Here is a 19,259-nt window from a genome sequence, read left to right as displayed (position 1 = left end):
GTTTAATAAATATTTCCGGTGCTCTGAAAATTCAAGTAAAATTTGAGGGCTCCTTTTAGACCAAGGAGAATTTAACAAAAATTCTCCGGGCTACATTCGAAATTTTCTTGTACGTATTTTAGTGTTTGCCAATTTCTTTTCGAATTTTAATTAATTCTATTATTCCTTTTAGAAAATGATTTTTATTTCGGGATGAATTTATCAGGACGTGACACACCCCCGACATTAGCTCGGAGGCCACAAAGGCAGAACGCGCCGTTGCCGATATCGAGACCCAGACGACTGGCGCATCCCACTAATCAAATTCATCAACAGCGAGGAGCTGCCCGAGGATGATACAGAGGCCGAGAAAATAACCCGTAAAGCAAAAATCTACTGTATGGTTGGCGACGATCTATACAAGAAAGCGCCAAACGGGGTACTTCTCAAATGCGTCTCGTCCAACGATGGCAGACACCTCCTCCTTGATATACATGAAGGCATTTGTGGGTCACACGCCGCTGGTCGGACATTGGTCAGGAAAGCTTTTCGACAAGGGTTTTTCTGGCCAACCGCCCTTAAAGATGCATGTGACATGGTCCAGCGATGTGAAGCCTGTTAATTCCACAGTAAACACACAAAGCTACCCGCGCAAGCGCTCCAGACTATCCCTCTTACTTGGCCGTTCTCGTGCTGGGGGCTAGATATACTCGGGCCATTCCCACGAGGACAGAGCGGCTACAGGTTCCTATTCGTGGCGATCGACAAATTCACCAAATGGATCGAAGCAGTACCCACGGGGGAAATCAAGGCCGACAACGCCATCAAATTCATTAAGGGGATATTTTGCAGATACGGACTACCGCACCGCATCATAACCGACAACGGCTCCCAGTTCATCAGCGCTGATTTCCAGGATTATTGCATCGGGCTGGGAGTCAAGATATGCTTCGCCTCGGTCTCCCACCCTCAAAGCAACGGACAAGTCGAGAGGGCAAACGGTATAGTACTACAAGGGATCAAAACCCGCGTCTACGACAGGCTCATGTCACATGACAAAAAATGGGTCGAAGAACTCCCATCAGTACTATGGGCCATATGCACCACACCGACAACGTCCAACCAGGAAACACCCTTCTTCCTCGTGTACGGCTCAGAGGCCATGCTCCCCAGCGAGCTACGACATCAGAGTACACGAGTACAGAAGCATTCCGATGAGGACCAGGAGGAGCAGCGAAACATCGATGTAAATCTACTGGAGGAACATCGCGAACGAGTTGCCATTCGAGCAGCCAGCTATCAATAGGCCCTCCGCCGTTACCACGAGAAGCGCATCCGAGCACGCATACTTTCGATCGGCGACTACGTCCTCCGATGGGTTCAAAGCCAAGCATGGCGAAACAAACTCTCACCCAAATGGGAAGGACCTTACACGATCACACAAGTCTTGCGGCCAGGCGCATTCAAAATTGTAGACGGCGAGGGTCGCGAGTTAGCAAATTCTTGGAACATTGACCAACTACGTAAATTCTGTGTATGAGTCAATACCATCCGTACTTGTAAGACACCTTACAGTATCAATAAAGCCTATTCTTAGGCCCATATTACAATCAAAGTGTCCCCGCCCGATGATCTCTTACCCTGATGACACCTAGCGTTAAAACCTATCCTCATGTCCCTTTACGCCGTCTTGACAAGGCCTCCGAGGAACCTAAGGGATCTTCGGCTGGGGACGCCCAGAGCCGATAAGGCCTTGTTAGATCCTGTAGAGACGAAAGACAATGTAAGATCTGGTCGTGTAAGAGTTCTCGCCGTGCGTATTAACCAAGCCGCGAAATCGGAAATTAACTTTCCAACTTCACGGCTGGGAGCTAGGATCAGAGCTTATTCAACCAAGGCAGGTCAAAGGTCCAAGAGCCTTATCCTCCGAGAAAATTCCTCCGACGACAAGGCTGGGGGCTAGGGAGAGTGTACGACTCAAACGACTGACTAAAGTCGTGAACTGAGAACACACTCTTACACACGACATCCGGAGTAAGAAAGATCTGTTAAAGATAGATTTCTTTTCTATTTCACAAAATACTTCTTACAGTTTTTACACAAATCCAAAGCTATATTACACCTTTTTCCTGAGATATCTATCACAGGGTACGAAGACTACCAAGAAGGCCAACGCCAATCCATAGACTGGAATATCTTCTCCGCCAACGGCGCCATCGACCTCGCCAGGTGGTGTATCTCCGCCGGAGTCCTCCGAGAACGAGCAAAACCCTCACGGAGGAAATCGAGATCCAGGCGCGGGCGATGATCTCGTAGACAAGCCAACACGTGCCCTCCGGCATATCGGCTCGATCGACGACATTCCTGCTTCAAGGCCTCGTCGATACGCTTGCCGACGCTATCAAGTTGAGCACAAGCTCCGTTCAGCCACGAGATGTACCCGGCCGCGGACTCCTCGGGATCCCCACGAGGTACTCGAAGCTCTCTACAAACCTTGGCTATGGATGTGCAGCAACTCTTCAAGTACGAGTTGAACTACACCTCGCAACCTCGGAGCGTTTCCACAGCCTGCTTTTTCTTCACTGCAAGCATAGTTCTCTTGAGTTCCGCTACTTCAAATTTTGTCTTCCAATATTGGATACGACGATCTTGGCCAGCAAGAGCGCTCTCGAGATCTGCTTAGTATGGGAATGACTAAGTCAGGCTATAGGCCTCTTCCGAGAACATAGGTGATCTAGTCGAAGGTGCAAAAAGGGATGAATGGATCACTAACCTAAGGAAGTGGTCGCCATGTCCGTCCCCGTGGCAAGGGTTTGGTCTACATTGTCGGGCGACGCATGTGGTTCAAACGTGAGAGCCGGAATAATCGCCGGTGACTCGGGTTGCCCGCGCTGCTGGACATCCTCGTCATCAATATCTCTACAAGGGACAAAAAACTTTCAAGATCAACATGCAAGAGTAAGCTAGAATAATAACTGCTCGCACAAAGGCGGTTAAGATCCAGTTTTACACAGCATATCTAGGGAGTACAAGAGGCCCTACTCTTCAAAAAGGGAGAGAACAGATTCCCCCAGGTCACCGACTTCTTCCATCACCTCCTTACGCGTGTTGCTAGCTGCCCCCTGATCCAAGATCTCGCGCAGATCGAGTTCAAGATGCGCCAGCTTTACACACGCAAGGACGTGGCACGCCCCGGTGTAGATCCCGTTCGATGTCTCCTCCCCGATCCTGGCCACATGCTTGGAGGGGATCTCCTCCATCGCCGACGCCAGCTCCGCAAGAGAAGATGTCAGCGAGAACTCGTTGGGATTCGCCGGGATAGTAGACTTAATGCCACACTCCCTGGCGAGCTGGTGCAGACCAGTATAGGTGACCCGCAACGAGCCACGGATTTCCGACATATTGTTCCCGAGCTCCGACATGCGGTGCTCGAGCCCCTGGTGTTGTCGCTCATTGCCAGCCACCAACTCCCTCATCTTCTTGAGGTCCTCACGAGCCTCCGACATCTCGTGTGCTAGCCGGTCAGCCCGCTCGTTTGCCGACGACGCCGCCGACCTCGCCTCCGCAATCTCGCGACCGATGCCGCGAGCACCAGCCTCGAGGAGGCGCCCCATCTCGACCTGGAGCTCCTCCCAGGTGAGGACGGTAGCCGGTGGACCACGGCCAGCCGCGGGATCGCTGACTGGGCCGCTTGGTGTCACCTCGCGGCCCCCGGGTGCGAGCACGACATTCGACGAGGCCGCAGCGGGCGACGCGCCAGAGGTCCCTCCGGACTCGTTTTGCGCAGCCTTCACCCGCGCCGCCCTGTGAGACGGCCATGGTTCAGACAACACTCGAATAAAATCACGAAAACTTAAGTTCGTCTACTTACTTTTCGCCAACCGTCACAAGGCGTTGTCGTCGTGGAGGCCGGGGAGATGTGTCCGAGGCCTGAAAAACGGTCGATGCGAAGTAAGGCGAAATTCTTCTGGCTGTACGATCTGACGACAGGATAGCTTACCGAGGGGGTTGATGCCTTGCGATGATGTCCGCTCACAGAGGAGAACTTCCTCCCCTTTGTCGGAACATTGCCACCACTTGTAGTAGCAGCAGCAGCATCAGACGCCTCCTTGGCGACCTTCTCTTTCAGAGACGCCGCCACCTGATGGTCCGCGAGCGGCCCGATGATGTCAGTCAGAGGAAGGGCCTACGCTTAATCAAGTCACAATGTGATATCGAAAGGAAAATGCAGAATGCCTTTGGAGTACACTTACATTGATGGCAACATCACGTTCGGCCGCCCCTTTCTCACAAAGGGGAACGGGGATGGTACTCGCCGTTGTCGGACCACTGATCATCACCTGGCCAACACGACGTTCCACGGCTTCGCTGTTCAGACCTGTGAATCGAGACCAAATTTTGATAAATCAAGAGGAACGCGAACATGAGCATGTCAGGATAAATGCGAGAAAGATACCCCGAGGAGAAACCCGAGTCGCGTCCTACGGTCTGGAATAATCAAAGGCTGGATGGGCCCGAGCCTGGAGCGGCTGGATCCGCCTACCAACGAAGTCTGCAGCGACTTCATACCCCGACAAGCCTCGTACTCGGAGATCGTCGATAATGTCGATAAACGACTAGAGAGAGGGGGTCAAAGGGGGCTTTGCGGTCCAAGACGAAATCTTGTCCGGTTGTTCTTTGGGAACAACGAAGACAGGGTCCGAATCTTTGATCTGAAGGTAGAACCACCTAGTCCGCCATTTGCTGCGAGAAGAAGGGCACTGGAAGGGGATATAACGCGACTTCAGGCCATCTCGAAGTCGGAACCCGACGCAACCAGACACCCTGTTGGACTCCATCCAACGCAGCTCGTAGTAGAACCGAAAGAGATCAATAAAGGGCTCTACCCCAATGTAGGCCTCACAAAGATGAGAAAAGATGCTAAGAAAGGCGATAGAGTTGGGGTTCAAATGGAAAAGAGAAAGACCGTAGAAGTTCAAAACCAAGAGAAGAAATTCAGAAGGCGGGGGGAGAAAACCGCAGAGAATATAGTCTTCGATCGCAACCATGCGACCTAAGATGGGCTGGGGATTAGTACCTCCTGCTTCCCTTTCCATGGTTCCGCGACCGGGAAGGGCGCTGTCTTCCTGAAGCTTCTTCAGCGACGCACTGGTGGAGGATGATTTGCCGAGATCCATCGCTGATCAGAGATCGCCGGAGAAAGGGCTCAGATCGATGAACTAGGGTTTCTTGTGGCAACGGAGAAGACGAAGAGCGCTTACAGGTGGGATGTTTTCTTCACAATAGGCGGACTTCAAAATGGATCCCCAAAATTCCTTTAAATAGACGCACTTACGACTGTGCGAATTCCAAGGAAAGGGGAGAGATGCCCGCCGGAGATTTCTGGGTCCGTTACGTGCGGCAGTTTTTTGGACTTCAGTTTAAATTCACTCGTGACCGTTGGGCTTCACACGGTGTTCTCGACTACGTCCTGTCTCTATGGTCCTCACACCGGGAATGACAACAGTCTCGACACGACAAGTCGCGAATGGTTACACGAGTTCATTTAAGCAGAAGTCGGGGGCTACTGTCAGGGTTACGGGTTAGGCATACCCTTTACCCTTCGATATACGTTACATATCGGTATGGCATACCCACGCGCATACGGATACTTTCCGCGTACACTAAGGAAATCCTTCACGAAGTCTACAGATGGGAAGAGTCTTACTCGGACAAGACTGTGTCATCAATGTATCGTATAGGGTCTGCTATCTCCGAGTTCTACTTGGAAACCGCCTGACTTGCGATATAAAAGGGACCCCCCGAGGAGGACCTGAGGCATCGAATCTCAGAGCCAACACAACCCTCACAGCCTACGAAGTCGGAGCTTGCAAGGAGCCAAATCGCCGGGGATCTAGTCGAACCAACTCGACCACGATCTCGCCGGATCCGTCAAGTTCCATTGTTCCCTTTGTAACCTGTGTTTTCCACCATATAATCCCACATCAACTGGATTAGGGCTATTACCTACCAAGGGGCCTGAACCAGTATAATCCTCGTCTTTTGTCTGTTTGTGTCGTATTACGTAGATCCTTGTACCAACGTACCCCAATACCCTCTATATCTGGTCTACGGGTACCACTCGTCGACACAATCGACTAATGGTTATGCAATAAAACAATAGTAATATCCAGTAGAAACCAATCAGCTAACAGTAATATGATAGAATAAGCACTGATCCAGATCCGCGGAGGAGCAGCAGTGCTCATCAACATCCAGATCCGCGACCATCTCTTCCGCGCACCACCTCCTTCGCTAGGGTAGCTTGTAGAAGGTGGAAATGAGGGAGAGGAGGAGCTGGCGGGGGCGCGCTATCATCTTCCTCCTTCTTGGCCGCTCCATGTTGAAGCGCGCTGCGCGTGGCCGCTCTGACTCGAGCCCACGTCGTCGACGCTCTGCCTTGGGCCACACCGGTGGCTAGCTCCTAGCCCGCCGAAGCCGTCTACCGCCGCCTCCCCTCATCCCGCTCAAGCTTGTCGTCTTCGTTGCCGTGCGCCCGTCTGCCTAGTGCATTGGATAAGTTGGAGCGGAGAGGGGAGTAATAAAAAAGAAATAGTATGCGACACTAACGTGCAAGTCCACACTATATGACTCAGCAGGTTGCACCACGTCAGCGAAATCGGCCTTCAAAACCGTTGAGAGAGTCAAATTGCTCTAGTTTTAATAGCTGAGGGGTGAAGCTATAGTTGAGGGAGTCAAAGTGGACTTATTCCCATTAGCAAACACCAAATCGAGCCCACCACCACCGCGCTAGCTGTAGCCCTGCCACCGCGCCACCTGCCCCGGCCACCGCACCACCCCACCGTACGCCTCGCCCCGCGCAAAAAGAGGGAAATCCACCGTAAGCCGCGCGCCCCGCCTCCTCCCTCGCTCGCGGGCGCGGCTGCCATGGCCATCGCGGCATCGCCCTCCGGCCGCCACGGTAGCCGACGCCCCCGCGACCGCCCGCGCGTTAAAGCCGGTGTAATTTCCGCCTCTCTCGCGCGAGCGTCCATCCATCCTCCCCCACCCGCCCATCCGCCCCCCGCGCGCGTCGCGCCCAGCCGCCCGCCGGCTTAACCATGCCCACGCCTCCTATTTCGCGATGCCATCACCACCACCACCAATACCCCAACCTCGCCCCTTCTCTCCTCCGGCCGCCTCGCCGTCTCGCCACCACCGCAACCCTCGCCTCGTGCCGTACGGGCGCGCCGCGGGAGCCACCACCCCACGTCCGTCGCGTCGCGTCGCGCGGCACGCCTCGCCGAGAGAGCGGGTGGTGGTGGTAGTAGTAGTAGCAGTAGAAGGAGGGGGGGTCGGGCGGTCGCGGCGCGGCGCGGCGTGACCCCGGCCGGCTATGCTTCAGCGCGCGGCGAGCAACGCCTACTCCTGGTGGTGGGCGTCGCACATCCGCACCACCCAGTCCAAGTGGCTCGACACCACCCTCCACGGTACTCGTCTCGTTCACCCCCCGCATGTTCGGCGAAATGCGCGTTTGCAGAATCTTCCGGTCATGTTGGTGACGGTGCCGTGTTTGGGTTAATTTGTTTCTCTCTGTGTGTGTGTATGCAGAGATGGAGGACAGGGTGAAGGCCATGCTCAACCTCATCGGAGCGGACGGCGACTCGTTCGGCAAGAAGGCGGAGCTCTACTTCAAGAGCCGGCCCGAGCTCATCAACCACGTCGAGGAGATGTTCAGGTCCTACCAGGCGCTGGCTGACCGCTATGACCGGATATCCAGCGAGCTGCACAAGGCCAACCACACCATTGCCACAGCGTTCCCGGACCAGATCCAATTCTCCATGCAAGATGCCGATGGGGAAGGATTCCAGAAGGCGATATCCGGGATCGATCTCAGCAACTTCAAATTTCCTGCGCTGGAAGGTTTGCCAATGGGGTCACGCGGCGCTAGCCGGGGAACCAGCCCGGTCCCGAAGAGGACCCAGATGCACCGGAGGATCACCTCCCACATGAACAAGGAAAATGCACAGGAGGAGATCGACAAGCTGCAAAAGCAAATCCTGGTGCTGCAGACTGAGAAGGAGTTCTTGAAGACCTCTTATGACAGCGCGCTGGGCAGGTATCTGGACATTGAGAAGCAGGTGGTGGAGTTGCAGGATGAAGTTTGCAGCTTGCAGGATGCTTTTAGCACTGGCGCGGCCATTGAAGACAATGAAGCCCGGGCATTGATGGCTGCACGAGCCATTGTGTCTTGCGAGGATACATTGGTTAATTTACAGGACCAGCAACGTAGATCATCTGAAGAGGCAAGAACTGAGTTTAAACGATTCATTGAAGCAAAGAAGAAGCTTGATACCTTCAAAGCTGAGTGTGGGCAGCCTCATACGCAAAATGATGAACCTGATAACAGTGACAAAGAATACATCCATGCAATGCCATCTGGGGATGTTGATGATTCTGTTCAGAATGAGATCAGGTTTGACCTGCAGGAAGTATGCCAAAAGGTCAAAGAACTAATTGAATTGCACCCAGGGGTATCGGTCACTGATTTAGCAGATAAGGTTGACCGACTTGTGGAGAAGGTAATCGACCTAGAGCTTGCTACCACTTCACAGAATGCTCAGATCAATAGAATGAAGACTGAGATAGACGACCTTCACAAGTGCCTGCAAGCCTTGGAGGAAGAGAAGTCGGCTTTGGTTGCTGATTCCAGTAAGCTGGTAGACAGATTGAAGCAAGTTGAAGAGGTTTTGCAAGCAGTCCAACATCTTGGAAACTCCATACAAAATGGGACACAGAATATTCATAAAGAAATGAATGCAGCCTGCAGTGAACTTGCTGAATTTGTAGAAAAATTACATGAACCTGAGCCCCAAAACAGTGGTTTCATGAATTCATCCCAAGAGTCAAGTTGTCAAGAAGAAGATTCAGAGGTAACAAGTCAGTATGCCAAGAAACAAACATCCGACTCAATAGATGGTTCAAAGAATGAAGTGGAGAAACAAGATAAAGGCTCCGAGGGTCCTTTGGTGCAGCAACATCCTGACACAAATGGATCTGATGGTGAGGACAAGATTTTATTAGAGGGGTATGCATCTGTCCTTCAGAGCTACAAGGGTACAGAGCAAAAGCTGTCAGAAATTGAGAAGACAAATCAAGAGTACCATTCAAGGTCAATGTCAGAGCTGAAGGATCTGAAGAGTGCCAATGCAATGAAAGATGAGGAGATTCACTCTCTTCGGCGCATGCTAAGTTCTTTGCAGAGAAAGATGAATGCCCCTGCTCCTGAGAATGTGGACAAGTCTGAAGAAACTTCCAAAATAAGCACCACTCCTGTCACCGAAGACAAAGAGATTGCAGAAATAGAGGAGTACATGAAGCAATGCCAAGTTGAAGAGCAACTTGCTTCGTCAATTTCCGAGGAAAAATTTAGAGCAGAGATTGACAGGGTGTTGGAGAATAACTTGGGGTTTTGGTTGAGGTTTAGCACATCATATCATCAAATACGGAATTTCCAAACATCATTTGACAAGCTAAAAACTGAGATGGATAAATTGATTGATGCACAGGCACAGTGTGGTGCAGATGGAGTTCCTATCAGTTATCAGGTAGCAAAGCTGGAGTCAGCTGTTCTAGAAAAAAAATTCCGGGATTTGAACACAGATCTTCAAGTTTGGATAGAAAAAAATGTGCTATTAAAAGGAGAACTAGAGAACAGGTTCTCATCACTCTGTGGCATACAAGAGGAGATATCAAAGATCGCAACTCTGGATAAAAGCGATGAAGTTCACTTCACCCCTTTCCAAGCTGCAAAACTCCAAGGAGAGGTGCTTAATATGAAACAAGAGAATAACAAAGTCGCTAAAGAGCTAGAAGCTGGGCTGGACCATGTAAGAGGTCTCCAAGTGGAGGTTGGCAGGGTGCTCTTGAAGCTCCGAGAAAATCTTGAATTATCTATAGCAAGAAGCAACCGAGCTCAGCAAAACTTCCGTAACCTGTCAACGAAAGCTGGAGTTCCCCTTAGAACTTTCCTGTTCGGCACGAAGCCAAAGAAACCATCACTCTTTTCATGCATGGGTCCTGGGGTGCATAAGCATCACAGTGGCTCAAGGGCTGGTCGTAGATGAGAATGGTTGGATCATCAACTTTCTTTTGTCAATTAATACAGAACAGAGCTCAGTGTACCTGTCAATTGATTTGTGGTATATGCAGTTTCTCATAGACCTTAAATGTAAAGAACCCTGCATCTCTTAATATAAATTTGGTTCACCCTGTCCGCTCATTTCTGCATTGTTAGCTTGCTTATCTGACCTTACTGCCAGAACCAAACCTGATGGAAATGTATCATGTTAAATTCATTATAATTCTCCTGTTACTGGGAGAACCTGTGCTTATTCTAGTGCCTTCAATTGCCAAATTGAGGTCAAGTTGATAATGCCTATATAAAATAGTGGTACAACTATTTTGCTATATCCCAAGTGTATCATATCATGAGTTAATGACATTGTTAATCTTCTAGCCATGTTTAGGAAACTATGAAATTAGTCTGTGTATTGTGGGCATGTGGCAAATGAATGGAAATTCAGATCAAATGAAATTTCTTGCTGTGCACAAACTTGTAGAACTTAGAATTGCTGATATGCACAATATCCTTCCAATTTAAGAAAACATAGGTAAGTGCAATCTCAAACATGTGTGAATTGGAAAATACTATTGCATGTGAGAATGAAACGAGGGCTTGCATGTGAAAATGATGTGTGGTCCCAGGCCCACACGCCTTTCTCACATGTTTTTTTTTCTTCGAACTTTATGATTTTTTGCATGGTACCAAGCAAAATGGTTCATTTGTCAAATCTTGGGTAGCAATTCCTTTCTTGCATGCATGATTCAACTAGTGGCAGGTTGCCTGACAATAGTGTCCATTGACTTATTGTATTTGACAGTATGGTTCATGTCATGATTCAATATAAATTTCATATTTTGACATGTTAACATCACAAAAAGGAAACTGTAAGTTTCTTGTGCTACTGAAATTCTATTTAGTTTCTTCTGTAGCACCTTTTTTTTCATGGAATAATGGTGGACGCTGTTTGTTTCATTAGATGCTCTTGTCTCTTAATAGTTTTACTGCAAGTCTTAGGTCTTTGGTCTTACCTTGGGTGGATTTGATCAGGTATGTCTGATATTAATGATACAAAATGCATTGTATGAAGTTAAAACTACCTTGGCCGTTCACTTGTCTATGAACAGTAAGATTTTCTAGGAGGAGACAAATGGGCTGTCAATTATCAGATGTGACCAATCCTTTTCTATCCACAATACACTCACTGTTTCTAGTTCCATGCATAGTGTGCTACTTTGCTTTATGGGGGAACTGTTTAGTTTTCCAGTCTGCTCACCAGCTTTCTCAAAGCTCTTCTGATCCTTGGAGTGGTATTGTGGTAAGTTCCTGTTTCTTACTTTCTTATAGTCAAATATCTAATTATGGATAGTTCTACAGATATCTGAAAATGACACCAACCTTAGATGGAACTCTTGCAAATTGCTGCAATAGTGATGCTTTCATGTTGGCTACAGAACCAGGATCTCATTGTACAGAATCAAAGATAGGACTGCTGGGAAACCTCTAGACTCTGTTTAAGGATTAAAATTGAAACCTTTGGAAGTTGAGAAAGGCGGGCTTGAGTTTCCTTGTAGCAAGCAGTATACGGATATCAACTACAGTATGTCTTCTACACCTTTCTATCCCTTCTCCATATGTTAGTTGCTAGTCCTGTTGCCTTGGTGATTCTCGTGGACCAAAGTATATGTGAGCTGTGCATTTATATTTGAAACCTGTTGCTTGTTACTGTCCCAAATTCTGTTCATAATTGGCTCACTGAACTCTTTTATTTTTTTAAAAAAATATGTGCAGTGCAATACATAAATAAAATAATTGAAGTCCACTGTTTCCTAGTTCTTGAAAATGTGCTATGGAATTCTTTAAGTAGGTTTCTTAGAAAAAGGTAGGAGCTTCTTATTTCTCATGTGTATCAGGGAGGGACAAGTTCAGGCTGTGACTGCTGTGAGCTTGTGATTTGATTGAAGATTTCAAAACTACCATTCCTGGTAAGATCACCGGTATATACATGCTCGCGGTAGGTCCACGTACAAAAATAGCAGTAGCAGATGGTTTTCTGTACCTTCGTTCATCTCTTAATACAGAAGGATTGATGGCACCTTTTCCTTTTCTTAATACATGTATGGTTGGAGCATATTCCTTAGCTATGGGTCTGACACCTGTTCATTCTTCAACTCTTAAATTCAGCATGCTTCTTAGTCTTTTATCAAAGCAGCTAGATTTTGAACATCTTTTGCTTTGTTGGAAAATATTCTCGTTTCCAATGTCCTTTTTTTCAACTACATTTCCAATGTCTTAGCTATATAGAAAGGGGGACAACTTTGCCTTGCCATACAGCTCAACAGTAGATGAGCAAACATGATAGTGATTCTCAATGGCAAATTTGATTATCAAATAGGCCTGATATTGTTTACTTGGAGCACACAGTAACACATACATATTTTATTTTAGAGTAAATTGCGTCCACGGTATATAAACTTGGTAGGTGGGTGCGATCTAGTGTAACAACTTGAAAAATGATCATTTAGGTGTACATGTCTAAATGATCTTTTTTAGATATGATGATCTTTTTAGACATGTACACCTAAATGATCATTTTTCAAGTTGTATTATCTTTGAAAAATGATCATTTTTCAATTTATCAGATGCATGAATAAAAGATTATCATATCTAAATAGAAGATATACCATCTTAATACAAAGATATGCAAGTCTTATGCGTACTCCCCCCAAAAAAGATCATTTAGACATGAGTACAATTGCATCTAAATGATCATTTAGGTGTACACCTAAATGATCATTTTAGGTGTACATGACATGGTATATCTTCTATTTAGACATGATGATCTTTTATTCATGCATCTGATAATCCTTTTGACTTGATGATTGTTGGCTGTTATTAGCTTAGAGCTGTAATGTTAGGAATTTTATGCCCTTGTTAAAATGAGTGGCCCTACTGCCTTTGGTGCATAGTATACACTGCACACACTTAACTTTGTCTTTTTATACCAATCCCCTTCACTTGCAATAAGCCTCCCAACACATCAAAGGGATCCACAGTTCAAAAGCCATGTTCCATCCTTCTTCTTCCTCGTCGCCACCAACCTACAGTGACTCCTCCATGCACCATGCACTGAGCTTCTCTTCGGCTCTGCCCACAGCTCCAACTGAAATTCCTGGCAGCGGCGGCGGTTTCGTCGACGACAAGGGCAGCATGTTCTCTCTTCCCAATGTTGCGGGCTCGGCGCCGCCTCCCTCCTACTACTCTTCCCTCCCTTCCTTCTACATCCACAGGAGCACCAGCTCGCACTCCCTCCTTCACCACCGGTTGTCTGACCTCCTCAACAGTAATGCCGCATTCTCTTACTCGTCTGCTCCAGCTTGCCAATTGCAGCCCCTCCCACCTGTTTCTTCCTCCACTTCATCATCCTCCGGCGATCTCTTGGAGTTCAGCTCCGGGACCCTGCGCCGTGTCTTCAGCACCGGCGACCTGCAGGTAATGTAACCCCAACCCAAATCTCAAGCTGGAATTGTAGCCATTAACAAACACTTTTGGTAAATTCACTTTCTTAACCCTATGCTGATGCACAACAGGCGATGAATGTACCGCCATCGCCACCGCCACCGCCGCCGTTTTCAGGTGACATCTGCATCCAGGAGGTCGGCGGCCCGTTTTCGCAGAAGGTGGGCCGTTACAGCGCCGAGGAACGCAAGGAGAGGATCGAGAGGTACCGCGTCAAGCGCCAACAGAGGAACTTCCACAAGAAGATCACTGTACTGGCCTACAAAACCGCATTTCCATTTCCCTTGCAAGCAATTGACCATGGCAGCTACTGTAGCTCATCATCATCATCATCCCCTGGCCGTTTCCAGTATGCCTGCAGGAAGACGCTGGCAGATAGCAGGCCAAGGGTGCAGGGCCGCTTCGCGAGGAACGCCGAAACCGAGGCCGATGCCGAGGCCGATGCGGTGGCCGGCCTGGACACCGAGGTGTACGGCAATGGCTATGGATACTGCGCCTACAGCGGCCTCACCAACAGTATCAGCAGCAATTGCTACGACAACCAGAGCCAGAGCCAGTGGTGGGGAACGCCAGCTGGCGCGGCCAATTGGCAGCACCAGCAGCAGAAGCAGCAGCTTGGTTTCGACGTCGCCGTCGACGGCGACGACGAGGACTACGAGCTGTGCTGTGGGCCAGCATCGCTGACATGTGCTCAGGGACCTGACCCTGAGCTGATCTGACCTGTCCGGCCACACACGCCGGCAGCAGCTGATTGGCGCTGCCAGGTGCAAGGAAGGCGGGGGGAGGCAACCGAGCGGCGGCTGCCGTGGACAGTGCGGTGGTCGGAGTGGCGTCGCTGACCTTCTTGTCGCCGTAGTGTAACTTCGCCTTAAATTAGTTATAGAAGCTAAGAAAAGAGAAGGGTAAAAAAAGGGAAAAGAAATAGACCCTCTCGTGAACCAAGCCAAGAAAAACCAGCTTGTTGTTTTTGTGTGGTCAGGATTAGCAATTTAGTAGGCATTTAGTACTACTTTGATATCTTTCTCCGATAGAAGTTTGGCCATGGTTTTGCTTTGTCACACCTGAAATTTGAAGAAAGTCTTGAGTGCTGCAACTTTTGTCTTGCTCCCAATTTGCTCGTTAGTGGCGGCTCATGTTGGTCGCCCCTGTGGTTAGTGCGTGGCATGCTTGCTTAATCTCTTCTCTCTCTGTTTTTTTTTTCACTGCCAAAGTGGCAATGGCAAGTAGCTGACCCCAGGAGCTCACTGAGCCAATCAGCCAAGGGGTGTGTGTACCTGCCTGCCGGAAATTTCCTGTCTTGTTACATATGGCAAATTGCCTTTCATTGGTACTCCATGTTCTCAAATATAAGCATTTTTAAGACTTAAATTTTTATCCACAATGTAAGCAGTTGTGAACACAGAATAGGAGTCCAAGCATTTTCAACCGATCAGGAGAATCCAAACAATCTAAAATTTAAAAAAATTTCCAAACAATTAAAAATTAAAAATTTAACCAATGAGATGTCTGAAAGGGGATATTTCCTTATCATTATTCTTTTCTAAACAAGTTACAAGGTGCCGGTCACCGTCTGACTGTCTCTGATAGCAGTAACACAGGCGAGGCAGGTAGATATCTTTCTTCTTGCAAGTGCTATACGTCCCTAATTCTGAATTTGTAGACATCTGTGATTACCAATAGGAGTGCTTTGACATGGCAACCTTGGCTTGGCTCAATCAGTGTGGCACCTCATTTTTCTGCAGATTTGCCACTATGGTTTTCTAGGGAGGTTTGATCTTGTCGATTGTCATCCTGGAGATGGGAGATGCACCTGGCCATCTCCATCTTGAGAGTGCTATATACTTCCTCTGTCTAAAAAAAACAAATCCTTGCTACATCATGTTTAGATATATAGCCCGAGTTTGTCTTTATTTAGATGGAGGGAGTATGTCGTAGATTCTGATATTTAACTTCTCGGTACTTTCACATGGACCGTAAAATTTATTTTTTGAAAAACAAAGGCAGAAGCTGCCTAACTTCATTTAGAAAAATAAAAGTACAAACACCAAACCCAGAGAAGGGGAACATCGAAAATAACATCCACCAAAGTAGATCCTGAAATTGTATATTTATTACTATCTTAATCTACCAATACGAATTCTTCGAGGAAAAAGTAATTCTGTTTTTATTTGGTACGAATACGGTCACACGGCCGGTTTGGCCATCGGAGATCTTGGTGCTTACACTGTCTGGAATAACACGGTTTAAGTTACGTAGATGCTTATATCTCTTTCAACTGTCATAGAATCAAGATAGTGGAATAGCTTTGCTGCCTTGATGATGCGATTGGCAAAAGCAGCGACATTTTCTCTATATACTATCCATGTCTTGCAAACTATTTCAGTCATAGAATCAACACACTGATTTCTTGAACACGGCACTACGGAAGCCTGAAGCTGGCAGCTCTAAACATCCTACTGCTATCAAGCAAAATTTAACCAAATGAACAGCCAGTGCAGCATTAACCGTGAGGAATAATCTTGACCGATCTTTCTGCAGGCACATATCGATTCCTAAGAGCCCAAATGCAGCCAATCTTCAGCAGCCTTCCTTTTTGACCATCTGAAACCGTTCAAATGCAGCAAATGAGTATCATCAAGAATAAAGCAGGAGTTGTCCTAGATATGTAGCCTATAAAGAAATTTTAAAAATGGCATGAAGAGCACCCAATGAAGCAGAGTTCAGCTCTGCAGTGCTTGCTTCTTTCTGAAGAACGGCCTGAATTTTGTTGGATTTCGGAATCTTCAGTGAAGTAATGGACGACCAAGAACTACCCTCCAAACTGTTTGCAACTGGCAAAGGTGCAGCACCAGAGGTTGCCATGATATCAAAAGATCGGTCAAGAGGGAATCCAAGCATTGTGACTCAATGATGAGAAGAGCAATGAGTAAGCTTTTTACAGTCGGCCCAATGTTGCATGAATGAAACCGATGCCTCTTGCAACTAGCATACGGCTATCTCGTCTCCCTACAGTCCTAAGATATTTCTTATTGTCACTAGTCATGAGATTCCATGAAAAGTTGCAATGCTTCTATTGTTGTATCAGCAACTTAAACTTGTCATAGAATGTACCATACGCTAATGTATAGAAAATTTTCAGTACATGATGCAATAAATATCGAAAGCTCTGATGCATGTTTGTAATGGGTAAACAATTCAGATGTACCTGAAGACGGACTGCGAGTCTGCAATAACTCTGTCAGCACTTGCAGTGGCGGATCCAGAAAATCAGTTTGTTGGTGTCATAACGTGTCTGTCGGTGTCATAGTATGCTAATTATACTTAGAACATAGTGTTATAGTATATGGATAAGCAGTTTTGTTATAGGTTTTGCCGAAAGTCATCGGTGTCGCTTGACACTGACGCTTATACTGTAGATCCGCCCCTGAGCACTTGACCCTTGCAGGAATACAAAGGTAAGTAAATCCAAAGAACACAAGATTCCAAAATCAATATAGTAGGAATTAGCCGAATAGATTAGCAACAAAACTACAAAAGTGTACTACACTACTTCTTACTTTAGGGCAACCAGGAGAGCCAGTGGTGAGCTAATCAAAATGGTATGCTCTTGCTGCCTCTCTGGAATTTCTGCTTTTCCATCAAAAGGCTATGCATGAGCTGCATTGTAGAGGGAGAATGAAGGGATACTTGACTGTCACTCCCCTCCCCTAGAGGTGGGGAGTGTGGCTGGCGGATTCTCTGTCGGCCGCTAATGCCAAGTACGATGCACTGATAAGTGATAACTTTGTTAACTTCACTATGATGACAAGTCTAACTAGTAGTACTGTTTAGTACAAGCTTTTGTGTAGCCTAAGCCTGCATATATATAATTCTGATGAATGTGCCTGGTACAAGATTAGTTGGCTCCTGTGCTAGTAAATTTAACTCCCAACACTGTTTCATTTATGTGATGTGGAAAAAAAAAATAAAACAAGATAATCAATAATGCTAGGAGCAAAGCATGTTGCCGGTAATTACCAGCACAGTCAGCAACTCAGCAAGCCGGCCGATTTCAAATTACAGGAACAATTTGCTTTCTCAAGTGGAGGGAGAAGAAAGGCATCATGTGAGGTGTTTCACTCACACCTTATTCCATTACCCAGAGAAGAAATGAAGCAAGAACCGAAGTGATGGCAATTCTCCCGTGGACAAATCAATCATAAGGAGATTGTGAGGGAAGAACACATGGCATGAACAAAAGTGCCTGTGGATGCTAATGTTGACTCTGATAAGAAAATTAGGAGCTGGCCTACTAACCCTTCACCAATTACAATTATTAGTTCTTGATTGTGGACACGATAAGGATACACAATCTTTGTGCACTCGACAGATCTCTGTCGGAAATTGGAAATTCTTCATTTCAATTGGTCCAATTAAAGCTTAAACAGGGCTGAATGAAGTTTTATTTGAGAATAAGGTCAGAAAGTGTTGCGGTATTCAACGGAAGTGGAGAGACCATACGTAAAAGATGCATGGAATATTCACCTAAAATTCAAATATAATAATGTGCATGATCAGAACATAAAAGGGGTCCCTGTGACCAAATGGTAAATCATGCAAGGCTTGTTCATGACACCCAATTCAGGATCCCCCACTGCCAAGTGGCTAGTCTCAGATAATTTATTCTAGGAAGAATGTTCTGCTGGACAAAAATATATATTTAAGAGTGGATGTCTTTCCAATATTTGTTGGGACGGTCAAACGAACTTCACAGTATAAGTACTAGGATTAGTGACTTAGTGTTGTATAAGTGAAGTGTAGTGTAGGTATTGTGCTCTTTCTCCTGATGCCGTCACCATACGACAGCCAAACGTGCAAATCAAAAATCAGAAAGTGATTTGTAGATTGTAATGTCAGCATTGGTGCGCCTCAGAGACTATGCAATCTGATATAAGCTGATGAAAATCTGAAATGTTGTTTGTCAGTGCCATCGATGTCATTACCGTACAAATGCTGCTACAGATTTCAGAACTGTAGTGTAATTTAGTGAATTTTTCGGCTCTTAGAGGAAAGGAGATTTCATGCAGCAGGTATACGGTATACCTTTTCCCCACCAACCGGCTGCCTGCGGCGCGCGGTGCGCCGGCCCGCCGGAGAAGGATGCGGCCGCCGGGGTTGGCGCAGCAGACGTCGACGCCCGGTGCCTTCCACGGCCGCAGCCATGTTCTCCCGCCTCCCGCAACGCACAGGGCGTAGTACTTACTGCTGCGCGGGGGCGCCTCGATCGACGGCTCAGCGGCGCGCTTCTCGCCGGCGTTCCGCCGCCGTCGCCCTCCCCCGGCGCCACCGCGCGGGGGCCAACGCCTCCAGCTTCGGCGAAGTGGTGCGGCGGCGACGGAGAAGCACGGCGATGCGGTCCCCCTCGCCGCCGGCCGATCTGGTCGCCTGGGCCCACGAAAGCCCGCAAATCGATTACTGTACATGGAAAGTACTCGCTCTACCTACTTTTCCAAAACCGAAAATTTTATTTTTGATAGTTTTATTTCAATCCAACAACCTATCATCTTAATGATTTTCTCAAATTTAATGCATGACTCTTCATTCTTACACATATGATTGGCTACATGGGTTTTGAGAAATGTAAATACTCCCCCCGTCCCAAAATAAGTGCAGCCATGAT

The 19,259-nt window shown here is 47.5% G+C and overlaps 2 protein-coding genes and 1 long non-coding RNA gene across 6 annotated transcripts; 2 read left to right on the top strand and 1 right to left on the bottom strand.

The window, feature by feature from the left end:
• Positions 1-6,856: 6,856 nt before the first annotated feature.
• On the top strand, positions 6,857-10,248 carry LOC4339048 (protein NETWORKED 2A). Its single transcript, XM_015782753.3, has 2 exons — positions 6,857-7,448; positions 7,570-10,248. The coding sequence occupies exons 1-2, from the start codon at positions 7,355-7,357 to the stop codon at positions 10,083-10,085; spliced, it is 2,610 nt and encodes an 869-aa protein (XP_015638239.1). The 5' UTR covers positions 6,857-7,354; the 3' UTR covers positions 10,086-10,248.
• Positions 10,249-12,828: 2,580 nt separating this feature from the next.
• On the top strand, positions 12,829-14,697 carry LOC4339047 (uncharacterized). Of its 2 annotated transcripts, XM_015783391.3 has the most exons (3): positions 12,829-13,573; positions 13,672-13,851; positions 13,951-14,697. In XM_015783391.3, exons 1-3 carry the CDS (start codon positions 13,148-13,150, stop codon positions 14,317-14,319), a joined length of 975 nt encoding a protein of 324 aa, XP_015638877.1. In that variant the 5' UTR covers positions 12,829-13,147; the 3' UTR covers positions 14,320-14,697. The 2 variants fall into 2 exon arrangements, with proteins under 2 accessions (XP_015638877.1, XP_066166480.1); XM_066310383.1 differs by having other exon boundaries at positions 13,068-13,573; positions 13,672-14,697.
• A 1,040-nt stretch (positions 14,698-15,737) lies between these two features.
• Positions 15,738-19,060, bottom strand: LOC112939091 (uncharacterized). 3 transcript variants are annotated; one of them, XR_010741692.1, is made up of 4 exons: positions 18,683-19,060; positions 16,806-17,038; positions 16,306-16,431; positions 15,738-16,201 (listed from the first exon to the last, which is right to left on the bottom strand). It is a non-coding gene; the product is annotated as an uncharacterized lncRNA (long non-coding RNA). The 3 variants fall into 3 exon arrangements; XR_010741691.1 differs by having other exon boundaries at positions 15,843-16,201; positions 16,306-16,606; XR_003242565.2 differs by lacking the exons at positions 16,806-17,038; positions 18,683-19,060 and having other exon boundaries at positions 15,843-16,201; positions 16,306-16,717.
• Positions 19,061-19,259: the final 199 nt, after the last annotated feature.

This window comes from Oryza sativa, chromosome 5, assembly GCF_034140825.1.
Source record: "Oryza sativa Japonica Group chromosome 5, ASM3414082v1".
NCBI lineage: Eukaryota > Viridiplantae > Streptophyta > Magnoliopsida > Poales > Poaceae > Oryza > Oryza sativa.
This window is presented reverse-complemented; position numbering and strand designations above follow the sequence as displayed.